The 16,557-nt window shown below is 45.7% G+C and overlaps 1 protein-coding gene across 1 annotated transcript in view; it reads right to left on the bottom strand.

Annotated features, from left to right (window-relative positions):
- ALDH1A3 (aldehyde dehydrogenase 1 family member A3) overlaps positions 1–16,557 on the bottom strand; it is a 51,559-nt gene that overhangs the window by 16,799 nt on the left and 18,203 nt on the right. The window contains exons 5-9 of the mRNA XM_019533800.1: positions 14,234–14,295; positions 10,506–10,634; positions 6,270–6,383; positions 2,746–2,848; positions 651–835 (exon numbers count right to left, since the gene is read on the bottom strand). Of these exons, the coding sequence (XP_019389345.1) occupies positions 651–835; positions 2,746–2,848; positions 6,270–6,383; positions 10,506–10,634; positions 14,234–14,295 (593 nt within the window). The remainder of the gene's footprint in view (positions 1–650; positions 836–2,745; positions 2,849–6,269; positions 6,384–10,505; positions 10,635–14,233; positions 14,296–16,557) is intronic.

Raw genomic sequence — 16,557 nt, 5'->3', positions numbered from 1 at the left:
GGAATAAAACCTAGAATTATTTTGGAGGGATTTTTTTTTTGGCCTCTGCCAAAGCACCAGCTCTGCAGAGCAGTTGGCTGAGTGAGTTTTTGAACCAAGTGGCTAAGCTAGATGATGATAGAGAATGACAGATACCCTTTCCTACAGGCAAAGAAAAAAGGGGAAAGCGGAGCAAGAAATCTTTGCAATGCCATTTAGGTTGGTGTCCTCTCTCCCCACTTCCCGCAACTCAACTGAAGTTTCTTCCCAGGATCTCCGAGCATTAGGGACATGGAGTTTCTTGGGCTGCATTCTTTGACTTTATCGGACTACATCTCTGGAGAGTAGAGAGAATCACTGGTGTGTCATCTAGCTGGAAAACAACCTCTCTGCAGCTATGTGGTTCTACCCAGAGAACACAATGTAGCTCTTGCAATATGGTTTGTGTTACTATACAATAAGACAACCCAGCTTTGGAGCCGGTTTTATCATCCAGCTTCAAATACATTTGTGTAAAAGGCCGACATGTCAACAGCCGTGATTAATTGATGTTTAGAAGAGAGAAACAACACGATCTATTAGTCACCCGTGAGGACTTCAACTAGGACCACATGCCCTTGCAAATAATACATGCCCAAGGAGAACAAGATGATTTTCAGGCAGATAATTACCTGGGGCCCCTGCTCAGTCCTGGCGTCAAATGGGTCTCCAACCAGTCGCTTCTTGGCATACTCCACGCTGCGCTTGACAAATTCTGGGTATATCTGCTCCTCCACAAATACTCGAGAGGCAGCAGTGCAACACTGGCCTTGATTAAAGAAAACTCCTTGATGGGCACATTCTACTGCCAAGTCCACTAAAGAATAAACAGTTCAGAAGAAGGTTAGCAAGGATGCACTGTGGAAGTGTTCAGTCCTGGTTTCAAGTGTGCATGCTCAGCCTCGTTGCATCTCCCGCTCTGCTCTTCTCCTGATCTCAAAACCTCCTTGAAATCCGCTTCAAGGCCACGCATAAATTACCGTGGAAGATAGAGCCCCACAGCTTTCCAACCAGAACCTCGCACTCCTACATGAGGAAGAAGCCCCTTGTGTCCAATTTTCTCCTGCCCCACCTCTCCTCTTGTGCTCAGTCCCATTCTGTCAGGCTTGTTCCCTCTGAGCAATGCCTTATTCCAAAAGCAGGCCCAGTCAGGGTGGCAGGATGTAGCCCTTGCCTTTGGAAAGGTGGGACTTGCCCTGTACATAGGTCACCAACTCTTATTGAAATCCATTGCCCTTGGGTACCTTTATGGCTTTTAAAGTCAAACCTTTCTAGGGCACTGCCAGTGTAACGATTAGGAACTTGAGCAGCCCCATTGTTACACAGTTCTGGGATGAAGTGTCCAGCTCAATGGCTGACTTAGCAGCTGGTGCTAGTACGTATGGTTTCACTTTCTGAGATCCTCTGCAACAGGACTGTCCAACTTCTAAGCACCAGGGTGAGCCACGGGACATGCACTGCAGATACCCAACCCCACAGCTGTGCCAGGAAGCAATCACGGAGCCCCAGCTTCACTCTCGGCTCTCTGCACCACCCCCTGCACAGATGGGAAGGGCAGCTGGAGGACAAAGGGAAAGCCCAGAGACTCTGGCTGCTGTTGGAGCCAGAGAAATAGGGAACGGTGGCCAGGTGGGAGCCCAGGGGCTGCAATTTAACCCCTCGCAGGCCATCAGTTGGACAGCCCTGCCCTACAGGGTCCTGCTAGATTAGGTTCAAACTGGTGGGAACCCACTTTTCTGCAGGTGACCTGCAACTGCAAGTGTTTTGCAGAAACAGCTGACTTGGTGGAAAGTAGCTGCAACTTCTCTGAGCAAGCCTGTAAACAGCCGTCTCATTTGAAGTGGTCTTCATTGGCCAAATTGTCCAAACCCAGGACCAACACAGTCCTTGACACATGTAGCCGTCTCTGCACCGCTGCCCTTCTGCAGGTAGATGGCCAAGCAGAGCACACAGCCTGATCTGCTTGTCTCGGGAATGACTGGCAATTAACTCAAATGAGCTGTGACGGACTACGGACCTACACAGCAACACCCCAGGGGAAACGTGTTAGTGACTTTTATCTTGCATACTTTGCAAATACGTACAGCAGGACAGGCTGTATTGGCTTCTATTCCACCCACGAGAACACAAAACACCAGCAGACCCGCCCAATGCCTGAAGAAGGGCGTTTGTGTCCGAAAGCTTGCAAAGAACAATTTTTCCAACTATTTAGTTGGTCTAATAAAAGATATCACATCTACCCAAAGAACCTCATCTGCCTATGTCCTTAGACCACTATGGCTACAACCAACAACCCTAATAAAAGATGATCACATTTACCCAAAGAACCTTGTCTGCCTACAGCAGGGCAGTAGATGTGCATGTCTGTAGGACCCTCAAACAAAAGGCACCCCACTCACCCCTGGTAGAAATGTCATGCCTGATTACCCCGAAGGGCCAAGTCAGTGGGTGCTGTAGCACTGGCAGAGACAGTGGTGCAGGAAGAACAGGAGTGTGTGGATATGACACTTCAGCAAAGCTGGCCAGCTGCCAGCAGGGAGAGCAGTGTTAGTCTGCTTCCTCTTCATATTTATCTACCCTTTGTTACAAGACAACCTTGCTGGTATAGGGAGACCTATCACACCCTCTGGCATAACATGCTTCTCCAGTGTGCGGCAGGCTGGGCTATACTCTGTCACAGTGGTCCCTAAATACTAACAGTGGGATTGCAATGCAAGAAGCACTTACAGTCAGCATCTGCACAGACGATGCAAGGGTTCTTCCCTCCCAGCTCCAACGTCACCCTTTTGAGGTTGCTTTTAGAGGCAGCTTCCTTGATCAGTTTTCCAACCTGTCATTGGAATACACAGGGAACAGAGTTACTCCTCAGACAAACCCCAGAGCTACGTTAGGAAGGGCAGAACAGGCTTCGAAACTGCCAACAGTGGAAAAGGTCTGGTCATTCAAGGTGGCCAGTCCCTTTGGATTTGCTGGCTCTCAAAACAGGGGCACCGTCAGGCACATTATAGGCCTATAGGACTGGTGCTGCCATTCCTTCACATACAACAAAATGCACTAAAATGGCTAAGAAAAGAGCTAGTCTGGCACCATAACTCAACAGGTGCAGTACATACTCACTGTGAAAAACTTATTATGAAATAGTAAGATCTCTCAGGGTGAAGTTACACATTACACTTAGATCATACCAAACATTTACATGTGAAAGCTCATTAACTTGTACCAACTGCCTGCTGAGCCTCTCCAAGTTACGCCTCTTCAGGCCAGGTTTAACTCTGGGCCACGCTATCCAACTCAGTCTGTTTCATGGAGACAAAATGAGCAATTTGCAGTCCTCCAGCATCCCAGGATACACTGCTCCCAGTCCCTTCCCCCAAGTGTCCTGGCTCCTAGCCACTCCCCTGTTTGCAGCCCCCTAGTGGCAAGTCACTGTTGCGCAGGCAAGAAACGGCATTAACCCGTAACACAACTGCTCGTGTTAGATTTTAACTTTAATACCACGTAACGCTCCACAGATTTGGTATCATCTAAATGTAACGTGCAACTCTGCCATCAGACAACACTTATCATGACTGGAGGCAGTGAGTTTTATGCTTGAAGTATGGATACAGCTGCTTTGTCATCGTCTCTTACAGAACAAGGGGTATAATTATAATTAATTGTCCATCTACTTCAGGTTAGTCAAAACCACCTCCCACATTATATAATTCAACATTTTTCATTGTACATTTTTCCTATGAGATTCTCTCAGCAAGTCCGTCAGTCTGAAATTAAAATGCTTTGCTTCCATTTCAAACCATTTGTCCTCCATTTCTAACCTCTCTTCCTGACAGCAAAAGACAATCCTGACCAAAAAAGAGTTTCAGTTACATTGAATGAGAGTCATTTAAAACGTGTTTGCATTCTTTTGTCATCTGGTTTGCCAATTGGCAGGACACGGTGTTCCCGTCAGCCTACCAGTCTATCCCTCGAGATAGCAGTAACAGCATGGAAACTAATGTGCACCGTTAACCTTGTCACAAAATTAATTAAGGCATAATATGGCAGTTTTGTTCCAAATCAGCCAACTAACTGAATTCGTTGCTGAAAAGCATGAAGCGAGAAGGGAATATCAAGTAATCCAAGACTGATATTTTCTGTAACAACAGACAGAAGCACAAATCACTTAAAAGCAAGCAGTTTGCTAGTGCATGAAAACCAAAGGTTTAAATTGATTAGAAATACCTACCTGAGTTACTTAAATTGCCATTATTAAAATGTAGAAGCTGAGCACCTCACAAGTCGTTCTGCACTCGCACAAATCATGAAAGCAAAACACCAGGAGCAAAATCCACATGGTGTTGGTCAGACGCTCCCACTGGGGTCAGCATTTCACCAAACCCTTAGAGCAATGCACTGGAGAGAGACTACTTCTCTCAGCTGTGTCTGCTTTGGTTTTTAAGAGAAGTGAGTCCAGAAAGTGTTCAATGACTTTAAAAAAAATTAAGTTCATAAGATTTGGGGCTGTGAAAATTAAAACAATCAGTATTTCCACCTAACAATGTATATGTTTCAGATATATTACCCAATGATGCAGCAAATGATACTGAACATCCGCATGCTATGATCTTGGTTGATAGTCTTTGTGTAGAAATAAGTACACTCAGTAGACTTCTCTGGGACAACCAAAAGGAATAGACACATCTATGATAGCCACTAGATGGTACTGTTGCTAAATGCAAAACATTTGGCTGCCTTTGGAGTGTCAGAAGCAAGAGGTACCTTTAGTGCTGGGGAACGAGGCAAGAGGCACGGAGCAATTTGTCATAATTATGCAAATTATAATAAGCATGTGGTGAATGTCAAAATTAATGGTTGGATTGCTCAGTGAGGATGCCTGTACTCAGGAAAAAGGAGTAGAAGAAATCCCAAACATGTCCAACATGTGGCATGGTAGGAAATGAACCTCACGTAAAATGTTGGGCCTTTATCCGAGTGCTGCCATTGGTCATGTAGCAAGTGAAGACACATCTGGGTATAAATTTTCTTGCAGTATGATATGGGCAGAGACTCAAAACAGGGTGGGGAGGGGAGGAAGAAATTCACACCGATTGGCAAATTTTGATTTGATCCATTTGCAACTTGCTCTCGCCCTCCCTCAGACTTTGCTGGCCAGTGCCCTGCTCAAAACCTCCCTGAAACTGCAAATGAATTCAGCAAATGGATTGCTTGCAACTGATGATCGCCATTTAATAGATACATTCAACACTGGCCAAGGGTTACCATCTATTCTCCCCCAAACTGCTAGCTACAAATTAAAGCACTGGGAGACCAAGGCAGGATTGTGCCTCTATCCTGCACCTATAGTCAATTAGGATTCTTAGGGCACATCTACACGTTGCCCTACGGCACACAGCAATGCGCTACGTCACTGTATGGCATACGACAGCAACACAGCGATCACATGGGTCTACAGTGATTGGCAGCTACGTCACCATAGTGGCACACTTGCCCCATTTTAGTGCACTGCCACGGCAGCGTAGCAGCAAAAGTGACAGTGCGGTGCGGTGCTTCGGTACTTTCAAAAGGAAATACTAAAGCACGGCACTGTAGCAATGTCACTGTAGACACGCCCTTAATGTGATATTTTAATCTCTTACAGATTTAATGGAAAGGAAGACGAGATGAAGGTGATGGTACCAACTATCCCAATCAAGTCAATGACAAAATTAGCAAGCACAAAGACAGCAGTAAAAATTTAGTAGGTAGCTTGCAATTAACAGGACAGCAGAAAAGTGTTTCTGAATATTCTTACCGGTAAACAGGACTTTACCTGTTGGACAACATTGGTCACTCAGACTTTGGCTATTTACAACATGGTTTAGATGATGTATTCAATCATTCTGATGTGACCAAGCTCTTTTACAAGCGCCATTAGTGAGTGACAGCCTTCCAAAGACTTGGCAAAGTGGCAAGAATAAAGTTACAAAGATGGGCGTGTGAGATTTTCAAAAGCATTACAGATTGGCCTGATTCTATGACCACAAAAGTCAATGGCAAACCCTTTGGTGGTGGTGGTAGGTGCAGGGGAGTAAGGCCAGTGCTGAGACACTTCTGCAAAAATCTATATACAATCCCCAACACTGTTTCTTTGAAGGCACAGAACCGCATTAAGTTACAACAGCTCAGTCTGGCAGGCACAGCCAGTTTTAGGAGAATAAACATTGTATTTCAGCAAGGATAAAGGCCAGTTTGAGAAGAAATCAATCACCTACCTTGGTGGAGCCAGTGAAAGCTATTTTGTCAATGTTATGATGGGTAGAAATGGCAGCCCCAGCTGTGGGGCCATATCCTGGCACTATATTTACCACACCTGGAGGGAATCCCACCTGGAAAGGAATCAAACATAGAAATGGGGTAGTAAGGACTACTTACAATCCCTCCTAGCATTCACTAAACGGTATGCTTATTCTGGATCCGAGGCAAAGCACACTAAATGAATTGCATGATGCTACTATTAAAGGTTTATTTTCCATCAGACTAACGAAGCATGCCTTTACTATTTTCCATGCAAGCGTCTCAAGGAGTTATAACCTGCCCCAGGGAGTTCAAGTCATTGTGAAAAGCCAAGTCCTGTAAACACTTACACACATGCACCTGATTTTACCCACAAGAGGGCACTCCTATTATGATCAAGTGCAGGCCTAAGTGCTCATCAAATCCAAAACATTAGCTCTTTAAGCAGCACACAGCATCTACAAATTTGTCTACCAAAGAAACAGACAATCCCGCATGAAAAAGGGTTTTCCAGACCACTTCCCAGTGATCTGTTTGCTCCCAAGTGGATTCGGTAAAGGTCAAACACCCTTACATAGTACTTGGAGTTGGCAAGCAAGTATAGGTGTACCCAAATTTTGCAGGTCTGTTTTACGTGACAGTGTTCTGGCCAAGTCTAACCCTCCATGCCAGCTACTCAGCCCTAGTCAATGGGTAATCGGAGGCAAACATTTGGCTCTTGGAAGTTTGTTTTGAATGGAAAGATCCTCAAGTTGACATTTGTGGTTCTCCAGGGGCCAGAGGGATTAAAGCAGTCAATAAGACTCCATGAGAGGATGGTGTTAGTGAGAAGAACACAAGCGCAGATGGTAAGAAACCTATGCCAGTTTCCACCACACTTACAGTATTTATTTGCCACCTAGTACTTTTTGCCAAAAAACACAAGTGGCCAAACTTTGGTAAAATCTGAGCGAAACAGGAGTCAGCGTCTTGGCCCAGCCAGTTTGGCTTTCTTTGCTCTCTGAAACACACCACCCCTCAGAGCAGCATGCATTTCCAAGTTGGCTACACTCCATTTTTGATTGGGAAATGTAGGCAAACAACCTTCTCGCGTAACACCCAGTCGTCGCTCGGTTTCCTTTCTTTCTTGTCAATAGTGACACGGCTTTCTAGGGCTAATAAGGCAAAGATACCTGCACTTACAGGCTTCTTTGGATTGATCAAGTGAGACTCAAATTTATTTAGTATAATTGAAAAAAAGGAAATCATTAACTTGCAAGCTACCCTGCAAAATTGCAATTGATCTTTGAGTAGGTGTTTTTTGGTGCAACAGATGACGTGAACAATTTGGTTTTTCACAGCCATCATGATGACAAAAGGTAGGTAAATAGATTTTGTACCTGGACTGGTCAATTCCCATGAAAATAATTCATGAAGAGATGTGTGAGCAGTAGGTCCTTTTGGTTTGGAAGCCAAACAGAAGCAGAGAGAAGCAAAGTTTTGATTCAGATCAACCCCCAAAAAAACAGACATCGTTATACTCCATTCCCCACCCTCCTCAGACATACACATGAGAGCCGGAAGTTTTGCTTTGGTCCATACAAAGAGTTAAAGTTAATTCAGCTTGTTAATTGGGGAAAAAAAAGATCAATTCCAAGCGTTATCAATACCATGTGTTATGACTTAAGACAATCCCCTTATTTTAGATTTATATTATGGTAACTTTGACTCAAACGTGTCAACAGTTTCCGTTTAACACAATTTTAATCCATTTGTCTGATTGTTAGTGATGGCTGGACAGATTGGTGTTTAAATAGGGAAAGCATTCAAGGTAGAAGAGTTGTTAAAAAAAAAAAAAAAAAAAAAATGGTTTCTGTGAAACTCCCAGTTTGTGCTCCTGAAGCTGTGGCTGTTAAGTATTGGTGACTGGGAAGAGATATGGCTTCATAGGTCCCAACTCCCAGTCTACAGCCAAGTCATTTTCCCATCTCTGCATCTAATCCTCTGACCTCCAAAAAGTTGCTTCATTTTGGGCATGTGAGGTTTAGGATGTGAAAGCACTATACAAAGTACACTGTGGTATGTGTCTGTCTTTTTCCCCAGGCTCCGAGTAGCAAAGAGGGCCTGGGTACCTTTGGGCCTCCAACATTTGGCCTGAGAAATCACCTACCTTAACTCTCAGGCTGATGCATGTCCTGAGCTATGCCATATTACACTGAACATCTTGAGTGCTTTGGACCAGGGGTGCTCACCTAAGCATGTTGATTTTCTGTCACTTCAGTCCTTTCCCCTGAACTAGATTTGGAATTGGCATCTCACCCTCATCTCAAATGCAAAGGGTGGGCCTTGTGCAGGGTCCCCTGGTCCTACAATGAACCAACCACCTGCAGTGTTGCTCTGTGATGCTTGGGTTCTGGCAAGCTTGAATCCCAAGTCCAACAGACCCTGCATTCTTTGGGTAAGCAAAGTACTGCTTCTAGGTGGAAGTACCGATTCTAGGTTGAACCTCTAGGTCAGGGGTAGCAAATTCACCCCATGCCAGATCCAGACCGTGAGTCTCCCTGGCTCATTGGTAGCTCAGCAGCCCTCTGGGCCAGATCCAGCTGTTAGATACAGCTGCTCTAGGGTATAATCCCCACAGAATGAGGACTGGCCCATCACATTCTGGCTGTGAATGGACATCGCCCTTGTTGCATTGCAAAATGTTTTATGGAGGGACAATATGCAAGTGTATAGACATCTTTGCTGCTTATCGCACCACAAATGCCCAGAAGAGCTGGACCAACACCTACCAACAGCGTGCCCCACTTTAATCGCAGTGGACATCTTCACGGTTATGGTGCGCTGGCTGAATGTGCCACTGAAGAGAAGCAGTGCAGCCTATAGCCCTGGCACATAGGACCCTAGGATCAGGAAGCCTCTCCTTGATCCTGGGGTCCTCATGTGTCACTTCCTGAAGGCCATGAGCACCCAACAATCAGTTGATTGTTGGCTCTGGCCTCAGTGCACTGGTACTTTTAACAACTGTGTGGGCAGTTCAGCTGAGTTGCATATAAAGTTTTTAGACATCCCAGGCACACAAGGTCCCTAGGACTGGGGAGATGCTCCCTGATCATGGGGTCCCCATGTGCCAGGGATGTCAGAAAGCCATGTGGGAGCAGCAGGGCTGCACATGCGGTTTTTAAAAGTCCTGGTGCACTGGGGCCAGGCCAATATCTGTTGCTCATGGCGGCGGCGGAGTAGAGAGCTGGTGCAGAACGTCTTCCCCCTCCTGCCCCCAGGACTTATGCTGGGACAGAGGTTCCTGGCAAGGTTTATAGTCCCCAGCAGGGAAAGCCTGGCAGATTCCCCCCAATGCCGGGAGCCTTTTATCACCCATGCCAGGCAGCCCAGCCATAGCTGCCAGGCACAGGGTTTTGACAATTACCTGATTGTCAGCCACTGCCCAGACAGCCCCAATCTCCAACCAAACCCAGAGCCATCCTGCCTGAAGGTCAGTTTACTAGGGCCCTGCTCTTTAAGCCCACTTTGAAAGGCACTGCACCAATTTTCATTGCAGGACACATGCTGGGTCAACCAGTACCGTGACAACTGTGACATCTGTTTACTGCCTCTGGAAGGGCCCCATGGTCCTTTATAAATCTGCATACAGGCAGTGCAATGAGGTACTGTAGTGGGAGTTCTGCACATGAAACAGCTGCAGGACTGGGCTCCTATTCAGAGGGCCTGAAGTCTGCTGCTAGTCCTCATGCCAAGTAGCATTCAGCTCTGTGATCACTCCCAGGCTTTCTGGGACTAATCTCACTCAGAAGAGTAAAAAGGTGGCAAAACTTAACCCCGTACATTCTCACTGACCGTATTAGAAACAAACTACTTGAACCACGACTGACTGCACAAATTGCTTTATCCCCTTTAAATTACTGCAAGTCTTTGCCTGCTGCATACAACCGCAAGAAGCAAATGCCTGCTGTTACATACATGAGGCATTATTGAAGAGATAAAACAGAGGGGGATGAATCGATAAGGATAGACAGAGTAGTCAGGACTTGGGGTGGGAAAGAGAGAGAAACATACACATTTTCTGTCTCTTCTCATCTGCAAGACTTTCAAGTCTTGTTTGCAACAAGATCTTTGGCAGCTAAAGAGAGCTGCAGCCAGATTTTGAACTGGCCCTAGTGCCAAAGGGGAACAGCAAGTTGCGTGAGCCTACTGAACACATTGCTTAGGTTACTTACCTCCTTGATTAACGAGCCCATGTAGAGTGAAGTGAGGGGAGTCTGCTCAGCTGGCTTAATAACCAGTGTGTTCCCACAGCACAGTGCCGGTGCCATCTTCCAAACAAGCATGAGCAATGGAAAGTTCCACTGAAAAGCATAACATTGACCAGTTAGTGTTCAAAAGCTATGTATGCATGTACCTCTCTGCAGTCTTTTCCTCCTGCTTCTGAGATATCTACCTGCTAAAGAGAAAACTCTATTGGAAGGACATCCACTGTTAGAGCACTGCATTTTCTTACAGTTGTGTGTGATGTGTTTGGATGGGTTATAAAAACCACCCAACCCCAGGATTTTCCCTGCAGCAAAAGTTGTTAGCAACACCCGATTTAATCTAGTCCTACTTAGGGAGCGCAAACCTTCGCATTAAGTAGTCCATTCCTAAGGACAATTTCTGACCCTGTTTTGCACAGGTTTTCAGCTCCGAGCTGAGCTGGTGATGGATTGACCCTGTGGTTGGCATCAATTCCAGGTCCACCAGGACGCTATGCAATGTCACAAGTGCACGTAGTACAACAGTGATGGTGCGCGGGATGAAACTGCTTTCTGGAAATCTCTAGCTCTCTCCCATATTGCTGTATTGATCAAGAAGTCTGGAATCCATGCAAGATTTCTAGTTAAGAACACAAAAATAAATAAAGACTGTTTTTTAAAGTATCCTCCAAATCTTGAGGACTTGTATTTAATTTTAGCTTGCTTCTTTTTAATTAGTTTTCTTATTCCTGTTTAGGATTCAGAACCCATTCATGTTGGTTCTCTCTTTAGCTTCATTCCTGGTCATTCGTATTTGTATATCTTGGAATCTGAGCAAGGAGTGGAAAAAACTAGCTCAGGGTGATAATCAGAGAGTTCGCTTGGCAGCAGAATAGATTTCTTCATTAAAAATAATTAATGTTGCTTTAGGGAGGATGGAAACCAGCCAACCATAAAGGGGACCTCTTGTCAAGACTCACGCCAAGGACCTTCAGTTATCTACGAAGAAGCCAAGTACGTTAGGAATCCAGGAATCCACACTTAACATTAGTAATGTAATGTCTACAAGATGAGCGCTACATCAGCACAGCCACCAAGAGACAAAGCAGAATTTCAAATCCAAAAGAATGGTATTTCTCAGCCTTTTCCATATGGGGACCAACTTTTCTCCCCACAAACTCCATCCCATCTAACTGGGAACTTTTCCAGGTTAGCAACTACCAGCCACCTCTTGCAAATCGTCCTGGATGGGGCCAAGATCTCAAGTTTCGAACGTGTACAAAAAGCAAACCCATAATATGGGAGTATGAACCTAACCTGACAGGAAATTCCCTCCCCTTGGCTGTGCTTGTCGTACATGCGAGGACTGAGCAAGGCAGCCCGACTTTGGATAAAACAGAAGTCAGCATGTTATTGTAACTCTGAGGTGCTATAGGAGATCTGTGGACAAAAAGCACCAAAGTGCTTTACAAGGAAGGTCGGTATCACTGGCCAAGTATAGGCAAGTCTCAGTAAGCTGGAAGAATCATTTCTTAAATGATGAAATCGCTTAAATCTAGATCAACTATCGCAAGTGTAAGAGGATTCTTTCAATATTGCTCAATGGGGTGGGGGGGCGGTAGATCCTGGGGTGCCCTTTACTTACAAAAGGTGATTTTCACCATAAAAAGGTTGGAGACCACCACTGCCCTGGAGGGTAGGGCTAGGACTCAGTGAGACCTATACAAATTGAAGTATTGAGCCAAAAGAAATCTCATGAGGTTCAACAAGGACAAGCGCAAAGTCCTACAGTCCCCTGCACGGGTACTGGCTGGGCAGCAGCTCTGCAGAAAAGGACCTGAGGGTGACAGTGGACAATAAGATGAATAGGAGCCAGCAGTGTATCCTTGTTGCCTAGAAGGCTTATGGCATACTGGGCTGTATTGGTAGGAGCGTTCCCAGCAGCGCAAGGGAAGTCATTATTCCCCTCTATTCAGCACTGGTGAGGTGCATCTGGAGTCATGCATGCAGTTTTGGGCCCCCCACTACAGAAAGGATGTGGACAGATTGGAGAGAGTGCAATGGAAGGCAACAAAAATTTCAGGGGCTCGGGGCCATGACTTCTGAGGACAGGCTGGGGAAACTGGTTTTATTTAATCTAGAGAAGAGAAGACTGAGGGGTTAAAAACAGCCTTCAACTACTTGAAGTGGGTTCAAAAGAGCTTCGAAAGAGACTGTTCTCAGTGGTGGCAGAGGACAGAACAAGGAGCAATGATCTCAAGTTGCAGCAAGGGAAGTTTTGGTTAGATATTCGGAACGATTTTCTCACTAGGAAGATAGTAAAACACTGGAACAGGTGACCCAGAGAGGTGGTGGGAGGTTTTCAAAACCCAGCTAGACAAAGCTTTAGCTGGGATCATCTAGATGAGGGTGGTCTTGCTTTGAGCAGGGGGTTAGACTACATGCAACCTCCTGAGGGCCCTTCCAACCCTCATTTTCTATGATTCCATTATTCTAGTTCCAAGCATCCCAAGTGAAAGAAACTATTTTGACTTTATTCGGGGGGTGTTTTAAAAAAAACAAAAAAGTCACCAGATGAGACTATATTAAATTTCATCTTTCAAAGGCTCCCATTTTAATAGTGAAAAGTTTCACTACCTTTTCACTATTAAAAATTCACTAACTCTGATTTGGTATTTTCATTTAATACAATGCTCCAAGCAGAATTCTACTTAAATCAAGGAAATGACACATGAGTATGGATAGGCAGAAGGCAAGGCATGGTGGCACCTTAGGGCCCTTTTATATGTGCTCTGGGGGCGAGTGGTGGCACTTTAATTAGAGCAGTTCTGAGAGCCACTCTAAAGCGCCACAGCATCTTCTCTATCAGCATGCCCACCCTTCAAAATAGTGGTGGGGGGCACTTGAACTAAAGCTTGTTCAACGAGCTTTAATTCAAGCTTTTCCACTGCCATTTTGAAGTGCAGGGATGTGAATACACGAGACACAGGAGGCTGCTGGAGCACAGACATTACCACACTCCAGCAGACTCAATTAATTGAGCACTAGCCTGTGCCTCTCTACTAACAAAGGGCTTTAGATACCTCTTACAATCATTAGCCATGTATGACTCTGGCACTGAAGTCGTTCTGAATGCCTGTTTAAAATCAACCAAGCAGCACTTACTAAACTAGAAGCATTCAGAGAACTAGCTGCAACATCTCCCCAGCAAGACAAATCCTCCAGGGGGGAAAAATTTTTTAAAAGGCTTTGATCAGCTAAAAGTGGAACGATGGGAACCCCTGAAGATAAATGACCGAACAACTTGATTTCAGACTCCAAACCCACAACGTAGCAGAGCCAGGCACATAAATGCAGGGACAGCCAGCTTGAAACAGCCCAGCTCACACAGGAATGGACTTAGAGTGAGGAATAAGAGACCTTCACTTGGTCTCTGATGACTCAAGTGTCATGGTGGAAGCCACTGTTTGAGGAGACCCTGAACTCCCTTTCATGGTGCAGCTTCTACTTCCCTACCAAGTCAAAAAGTTTCATCACACTTCTCTGAAGGAAGTTCCCAACAGACCAGTCATATTTGGTGAGCAAGACAGTGGCTGCAAAGCAAAGTGGAGGCATGCATACATTTCTCTAAGTGCAGGGGTATTCAGGGTACCAACATGAAGATGAAGCTTCTTTGAGTGAGGGGAGTATTATCAGATAGCACGTCCTCTACTTACTGGAGTTATAGCCCCACAGACACCCATCGGTTCGTGCCTGGTAAAACAGACAAAATTCTCATCTGCAAAACAAAAAAAGTCAAAACATGAAGGATCAAAAAAATCAAAGTCATTATTGCTATATACCTACACATATGTATTGCACTGGTCTCAGATGAAATCACAGAACCACTGTAACGTGCTTTTATATAAAACAGACTGAAGCCCTCTATTAATAAAGTCATTGAATTAGCTGAATCTATTCTGAAAGGATCATGGAGTCAGGCGGAGATGGAAATGACATGTGCATGCTAGAAAGCCATTCAATTCCTAGTTACACATGGGATGAATGATGCTGTCCTTCATAGGGGTTTGTTGAAGGTCGCCAGTGAATTTCAAAATGTGCATCACATCCAGGTGCTCACTTCTTCCCAGACATCCCCTGCCCCTCAGACACGCCAAGTAAGAGTGCAGTTCTTCATTGATTTTTTTGGGCACGATGAATTATCAATGCTTTTTCCAATTAGATTTGGCTGAAGGCAGGATTTTCCAATTAATATTTCAAAGACAGAATTGTAAAAACAAATCTCTCCATTGTTTTTTTTTTAATTAGATACAAAGCAAAAGTTTGCTTTACTTTATTCAAATAATACGGCAAAACTTGCAGTTCACAATGAAATTCACCTTAGTTTTCCCACCAGTAAACTTCAAAACTAAGGGGTTTTTTTTATTAATCAAATACGTTTTCCTCTGAAGATTTTCAGTGAACCCTCATTTTTGCTGGCAATGTTTGCTGGCAAGGTTTTGATCAGCTCTAAATGATGGATTTTGGATGCAACCTTGAGCAAGGAGCGAGAGCTGCTCTGTAGGAAGTGGATGTTTAAGCTACACAGAATGAGTGCGACATAGCAATTTCCTTCATCTAGGTCTGAACCAGGAGTGGGCAAAGTCCAGCCCGTGGGATGGATCAGGCCTGTGGTGGACTCCAATTCCCAGGAGCCCCTGCCCGCATCGCTGCAGCCAATTTCCATGGAGACCCCAGGTGCAGTGGGGCCATGACAGTGCCAGGGTTTCCATGGAGGACCAGCCAAAGCAGTGCTGGCAGGGCATGCAACTGGGCAGGGAGCTGCTCCAGGGCCGTGCCTGGGACCTTGCCGCAGTGACAGCATGGGCCAGAGCCAGGGCAGAGCTGCAATGGTGTGCAGGTAGCAGATCGCAGCTCTGTCCCCAGCTCCGGACCACGCTGTCACTGCTGCAAGATCCTGACCCTGGCCCCGGAGCAGCTCCCTGTCCTGCCAGCGCTGCTTGGACCCATCTCCATGGAAACCCTGGCCCACGCCAGCACGGTCCTGCTGCTCCTGAAGTCTCCATGGAAACTGGCCACAGCGATGCAGGCAGGGGCTGCTGGGAAACAGAGTCCAACCACTGACTGGATCTGTCTTTTTGCCCACCCCGGTCTGGACTCTAACCCTTCAAGCCACTGCTGACCGTACAGGGACAGCAACTTCAGTCTTTCAGAGGCACCAGAATGAGGAAGCATCCTCTAAGCTCTTCCTTGCAATGCTCTTTTCTGCCAATCCCATCGGGCATCTTGAGTGTAGAAGAAAGGAAGAGGCAACAAGCAGATCCGTCACAAGGCCAACACCCTCATCGTTTTAACAGAACTACTTGCCACCCCTGAAGCCACACCTGTCCTCACTTAGGTGCCCGCTGACATCTTCTCTTGGGTCCACCCTCCTAGTCCCGTGACATGGGTGTCTGGGGCAGAGGCAGCACATTAAACACCTCCCCTACAGCTTGCATCCAACCCCTGTTCCCTCCACACATACAGCAGGTATGCATGCAGAAATAAATCTCTCACGGCCATGCTACTCCATCTGGGAAGGTGCATTTTGCAGGCACTGAGTGGGATTCAAACACCAACTCTGCTCCCCCTCACAATCCTTGTCAAGTGTCAATGGAAGACTTAGCTAACTTCCCTGTCAGTGCAGGACTGGTCCTGCTTAGCTTTAAAAGAGCCAAGTCCTGGACTTCCAACATTTATTTCCTCACTCTCCTTGTAGGACTGAATGGGGGGGACCATACTATTTCCCTTAAAAAAGGTTGACAGACCTTGACACCCTAAAGAATTTAACACCCATTTTTAATAGCATTTTCAAAATTCATCCTATACTATTTTAGCAGGGAAGGAATTGTCATAGCCTAGAGAACAGTCCTAGAGTTCTGCGGAAAGTGTAAGAGTTTATAGTTTCATAGTTTCTAGGGTCAGAAGGGACCTGAGCAGATCATCAAGTCCGACCCCCTGCCATGGCAGGAAAGAGTACTGGGGTCAAACGACCCCAGCA

Source organism: Crocodylus porosus, unplaced genomic scaffold, assembly GCF_001723895.1.
Source record: "Crocodylus porosus isolate Cpor-Errol unplaced genomic scaffold, CroPor_comp1, whole genome shotgun sequence".
In the NCBI taxonomy this organism is placed as follows: domain Eukaryota; kingdom Metazoa; phylum Chordata; order Crocodylia; family Crocodylidae; genus Crocodylus; species Crocodylus porosus.
Note: the sequence above shows the minus strand (reverse complement) of the source record. Positions and strands in the feature narration are given on the sequence as shown.